We start from the raw sequence: 6,106 nt of genomic DNA on the forward strand, positions 1-6,106 counted from the left end.
ATAAGTAGCGGAAGTGACTAACAAACCCACATTTTTAGGCGAATATCGCCTACTTTGTATGATTTTGTAAGTACCTTTGTTGGCCCTCTAGCGTCGTTTAAAAAATAATTGAGGTAAATAAAAATGGGCAAAATATAAACTGTGAAATCTGATTCAGTTTTATTTTCCTGCTTTTATTTAAAATTAGAATAGTAGAGTTTGAAGAGAGGTAAAATGTGTAATCTAAGTAAATTCTGAATAAGTTGAGTATTCCGCACGTAAACGAAAAAGACGAGGAAACTCACCTTAATGTAGGCACTGGTAGTTGGAGCATTGGGATTAGCTTCCGAGGGTTTCAGCCTCAAAGCGTAATGTCCGGCCAAACCGAAAAATTCGCATCGCAGCTCAACGACCCTCTGTGTAGGAAACCCTTTTACCTCTTCCGTATAGAGCATCTGTAAACCATCATCCAAGCTTGATTCATGATATGAACGTTAACAGCCTAATAAAATTAGGTAAGGGTCACGTTCTAAAACCCTAGATTAACTCAAAAAATAAATAAAATGACTCTATGTTTTTAATTAATAATGTAAGGGAAATGAAAAATAATCCCACTTTAAAAAATAGTATTTCCATATAACATTCACAAGAATATTAAACTCAAGTACATTACCCCCAGGAGTATCAGGGCATTTAAAAAATTATCGATTAACAACATGGATTCATTTTACGTTCAATATCTAAAAAAAGGTAAAATAATTTCTAAAAATGAGTTTGAAGGTTATTAAATTCTGAGACAAATGAGTTAATTTTAGATTTTCGCCAATTTCGTCAACTTTAAAAATGTATACTGTTAATCGTATTATCATAAAAAATTGCAGAGGCGTGCACAAGATGACAATTTTTGTATTTCGCACGCCTCTTAATTTTATATGGTAATTCGAGAACTAATAAACATTTTTCTTTGATACCCTTGATCGAAATTTGATTTTGGGACCCTGGCGCGAAACAGTAAAAGTGACCGATTCTATGAATGATGATGTGTCCGTATGATAAACTTACTTTTTCCACATTATTGACGAAACAGTTTAGAAATGTTAGACTTTTACTTTCAATGCCAGCACTTGACTCAGGTGGAACAATAGACCCCCCAAGGAGTGAGTTAAGGGCGTGGATGCGAACCAGAAAGTACCTTTAAGCTTATATTTTCGTTGTTGCATAAATAAATCGTGGAACCGACCACTTTTGCTGTTTCCCTCTAGGACCCGAAATCGCATTCCTCTTCACGGAATGTAAAGAAAATAATATGTTAACTAAGTGGTGGACTAGCCGATTTCCAACTCGGTTAGCAATGTACTATTACAGCTTCTATGGCAAATTTTTGAGAGAAGATTTTAAGCTTCATTTTTCGTGGGTTTAACATTTTTTACCATTCTTTCCCTAGATTTTTCCAGGAGTTAAATTTGAACCTTGGAAATTGGCAGCAATCAGAAATAATCCCGGGTTTTCCCTTTACTAACTCAGTATCTATGTATTAGAAATCTAACAAATACGACTTATTTGAGTTAAAATTGAATACTTTTTTAAAGGCTTTTTTAGAAATGATTCTATCTAATTTTAATCCAGAGACATGCTGCGAGAACTTAATGCAAGTTTTCAATATGTCGTTTTTTAATGTCTTCATACTCCTGGACGGTAATTTACCTCGAAGATAGCTAATAACAATAAGGGGCCCATAATTTTTTATTATAACGAATTTAAAACAGATAAAGTTTAAAAAAAGACAAATTAATGAAAATCTATTAGAAATTATCCTACTTAGCAGAAGTATAAAGAACACTGTCCAACTTTAGCTTACATTGTTTAAAAATCATAAAACTTGATATGTCTATTCTTTGGTGTATACAAAATGTACCATGGTGGCTGCCAAACATTTTATTTAATTTTCATTTAATGGAGGATATTTTTTAAATCTGGCATTTTTCAAAATAGTTAAGATAATTAAATTTTTCTTTCTAATTGAAAGTGGGGGTTTCTCATTAAAAAGATAAATTTATAATTTAGTTGAAAAATTACAGTTTTTAAAACCAATTTCACAATTACAGAAAAATAAATTTGAAACAATATGAGGGCACTGCTTGGAATAATTATTATAAATGTATACATTAGGGCCACTCATTAAATATCAAATCTTAAAACTATACTGTTCATCTTGCTATTTTTTCTTGAATCATAAAAAGGATTAGCGTAAAAATAAAGCAAGTTCTAATCTAAATTTAAAAAAACATGTTTTAATGGATAATATCTCGTAAATTAGGAAAGGTATGTCATTGACTTTAAATATTGGATTCTATATTCATTTTGAATTTAAGATGATTTATAAACCACAATAATCTAAGCATAAGAAATACAGTAAATATATTTTTTCCATAACACTGATCAATACAGCGGAACTATTTTCAAAGATAATAATTGTGTAGAGAGCACTCAATATATATTAGGTGTTTAATTTTAGAAAAAAATAAAATACATGAAAATTCTGCAGATTTGAAAGAAAAATACGACTGTTGTGGTAAATTGATGAAAAATAACGTATTTTGTGCATTTTTCATATTGTTGGTCATATTTTATGATTATTGTAATTCATCATTTATCTCAGATTATAGAGGAATCCAAGAAGAATTCATATACTATCATTTAATTTTAATTATATAATTTTTTGTAATTTTTACATATTCTTTTACTTTAATTTCAATTTTTTTAAAGTATTGAAGATATTATTTGGAATAGAAGTGGAAAAACTTGCGAAAATAAAAATTTTAACCTTGAAAAACTGTAAAAACCTGATCCTCAATTAAATAACTTTATAGATATATGACGGATAATAATTATATAGATTTAAAATAAATTAAAATTTTAGATTGTCATTTAATTTCTTTTTATTGCTCTGTGGTTGCAGTCTTTTAATTGTCTAAAATGCGTTAGGCGTTTAGAATGAGTTATCACAATGCTTCTAAATGCCTAAATAAATCAGGAACTCAGACAACACATAATAATTTCATTCTAAATTTCTCCTAACGTCCGCTTTTTCAAACATTTTTAATTTAAACTAATGAAAAATAAAACAGAAATTTTGGGTAGAACTTTTGAAACAGAATAATTTTAATTTTGGACTTCCTCGCGTATCTTCATATTATCTTACAATTTAGCAAACTAAATTTAAGGTACAGAATGGATATTTTTTATCAGGTAATATTCTTTGTGTAATAGTGGAAATAATATATTCAGAATAAATAATTATAATATAGTGTAGGCCTTTTCCAGCTTCTTTTTTTAAATTAAATTGAAGTTCATTTAAAATTTAAAAATCTGTAATTGTTATCGTAGGCAGTATTTCTAATGAGAATAGGTGTTTTAATCTTTCTTTTCTCCTTTTGTTCTTTGCATTTCTGAATGGAACTCTGATTTCTACACTTATTCATTATTTAGAGTAATGTAATATTGTGGGAATTTGAGGCAAGCGTGATTACCTGTACTAGAGTCTTGTTTCTTGGATCACAAGACAGAACACTGACGCCACAAAAAATAAGCTGCAATGAATAAGTTGTAATTGGAACCCCCGGGGAAGGTTGACAAGAAACTCCTGTGTATTCCAAAGCTGCTAAAACTGGCTGGCCCGGATAAGTTTGTAAATGTTGTGATTCTATGGATAGAGAGGGAACTGGCCATCTTACATCTAATGTCGACCTCATCTGAAAAAATGCCATAATTAGAAATTGAAACTGTTTTTTTTTTATTATTAATACAATTTTAAGGTAATGCAAAATACAACACACCAGGAAATAATTAGTTTAAAGATTATCGACTTTATTTTCTAAAATAGAAAGAGTAGAATTGCAGGGAATGTTTTCCCTCCCCTGAAAAAAATCAGTCATAATTGATATAATTTAACCATTTCAGACAAATTAGTGAGAAGCGACTAACACAAAGAAATTAAAATTAAAATAAAAAAATTAAAATTAAGTCGCAGATCTTGGTGCCAAATATGTTATTTCACCTTCAATTTTAAAAAATAAAATAAAAGATTGAGTTTAAAAAGAAAATCAAAATTCAATTTTTCAAAAAAGAAAATGGTCGTGCTTACAAAAATAACTTGGCCCACATAAGATGTACAGAATGTATTTTTCATATGAGCAGCAACTTAAAAACAATACTAGATAAAATAAATAAATAGATCTCTCTAGAAAATCAACTTTCTACGTTTTCAATATTCAGCCAGGAAGCTCATTTTGAGATGATCCACAAATAATACCACTCAATATTTTATGTTATCTTGCATCGTTCACAAGAATGTGCAAAAATTAAATTTTTCAACAAAGAAATTGTAAACAGAGTTGCAGAGAATGTTTTCTGTGAACAAAAAAGCCATCATTTGTTAGAATTCAATCATTTTTTTAAATTTCCATAAATTTAATACAAAATCCTACTTTTTTATTTGAAAGAATATATTTTCTTTGATCCGTGTTTACATAAAGAAAATGTTATGTAAGCTTTATGCAGGCAAAATCATTTTCGTGGCCATGAGCATTTTTGTCTAAAAAGGGAATTTTTAAATATTTTTTTGGCGAACGATCATTTATTATGATAGGTATTAGTTGTAGAAGTTAAAACAAGTAAACTTTTTTATTGACATTCTGTAAAATTAGTATGTTTTTTTTTTAATATTAAAATTCAATTTTTCAAAATAAATATTCTCGTGACCAGAAAAATGGTTTGGACCGTATAAAACCCGTATAATTTCATAGAAAACTTTTTTCTTAAATCGAAAAAATACGTGTTGCTTAATTTCATTAAAAAACAACATATTTTTTCACAAAGAGTATTTTTTAAATAATTAAAGGTAGTATTCATATAAAAACTATTTGCGTAGTGCATTTATTAAATTACTTATTATTTTCATTATATGCAAAAAGAAAGATAAATGTTACATTCTAATCGAATATTTATTTAAATGCATTTCTAGACGGAGATTTTCCATTCCAGACGCACTCAACCATATTTTAAAAAATTGCGAGTCGTCGCACATTATTAGATTTCGCAGCATTTCACAGAAGTATATTCTCTTAAAAGCAGAAGTTCCTTTCACCAGTCAGGACAATTGAATCATAGTACATGAGTTCATAAAATTTTACGTTGATTTAACTAGAATCCAAAAAATCTGAAGAAAAATGATAAGACAAATAACTTGTTTCTCCATTTAAATTCACTCTGAAAAGAACTTTCGTTAACGAATCTTTTCTCTTTTACCAGAAACCAGTTACAGTTTTGAAATAAAGACTTCTTTAGAAATTATTCTCATCAGTTTTTTAGTAATTAAAACGCTTAAAAACAAAAGAATAACAAAAAGATTTGCTTAGTATTTTATGATCTTTACTAAATTATCATTTGCCTCATAAAATGTAGAAAAAAATTGCTAAAGCAATTATTAGGAGTCCTTCAATTAAGTTTGAGAATCTTGATTGGTTCCTTGGAGAGAAGATAGTGCAATGGATTCAAGCAACCGTAAGTGTTCATTTGGGGAGAGATTAAGGGAATTCATTTACCTGAACTTGGTGAAGATTCGCAATGTTGGTAAATTTTGGGGGCGGGGATGCAGACTTTGATTGAAGACGTATAGAGTAGGTTCCCCCTCGTGAGAAGAAGCCACAGGGAATGGTCAGGGAGATATTGCCACCTATGGGCGAATGAGTTTCAACAGGAACTTGGCCAACCAGCTCTGATGTAAATTCATCCAGTCTCAGAACACTAGAAACAAAGACAACAATGCTTAATTGCATTTCCATTTCCAATATACGTATAATCATATTTAATTGTTGCAATCAAATTATTTCCACTACTTTGCTTTGATTCCAAGCAGTGGCGTAGCCAAGGGGGTGGGTGTTAGACCATCGCCCCAATTGACGATGGAAGAGGCATACTTACTTAATCACCCGCATTTATACGGTTTCAGCAGCCTCCTCCGCTACTTTGTACAGAAACGCTCCTTTGCCCACTTCTTCGTCATTCCTGACCATTTTAAGAAGAGGGTCTCTTCCATTTGCACCTCTATGTGCTGTACCCAGAATAA

At 30.0% G+C, this 6,106-nt stretch overlaps 1 protein-coding gene across 1 annotated transcript in view; it reads right to left on the reverse strand.

The window, feature by feature from the left end:
• LOC117171007 overlaps positions 1 to 6,106 on the reverse strand; it is a 254,157-nt gene that overhangs the window by 33,071 nt on the left and 214,980 nt on the right. The window contains exons 6-8 of the mRNA XM_033358052.1: positions 5,583 to 5,784; positions 3,510 to 3,731; positions 285 to 434 (exon numbers count right to left, since the gene is read on the reverse strand). Coding sequence (XP_033213943.1) covers positions 285 to 434; positions 3,510 to 3,731; positions 5,583 to 5,784 — 574 coding nt within the window. The remainder of the gene's footprint in view (positions 1 to 284; positions 435 to 3,509; positions 3,732 to 5,582; positions 5,785 to 6,106) is intronic.

This window comes from Belonocnema kinseyi, chromosome 4 (genome assembly GCF_010883055.1).
Source record: "Belonocnema kinseyi isolate 2016_QV_RU_SX_M_011 chromosome 4, B_treatae_v1, whole genome shotgun sequence".
In the NCBI taxonomy this organism is placed as follows: domain Eukaryota; kingdom Metazoa; phylum Arthropoda; class Insecta; order Hymenoptera; family Cynipidae; genus Belonocnema; species Belonocnema kinseyi.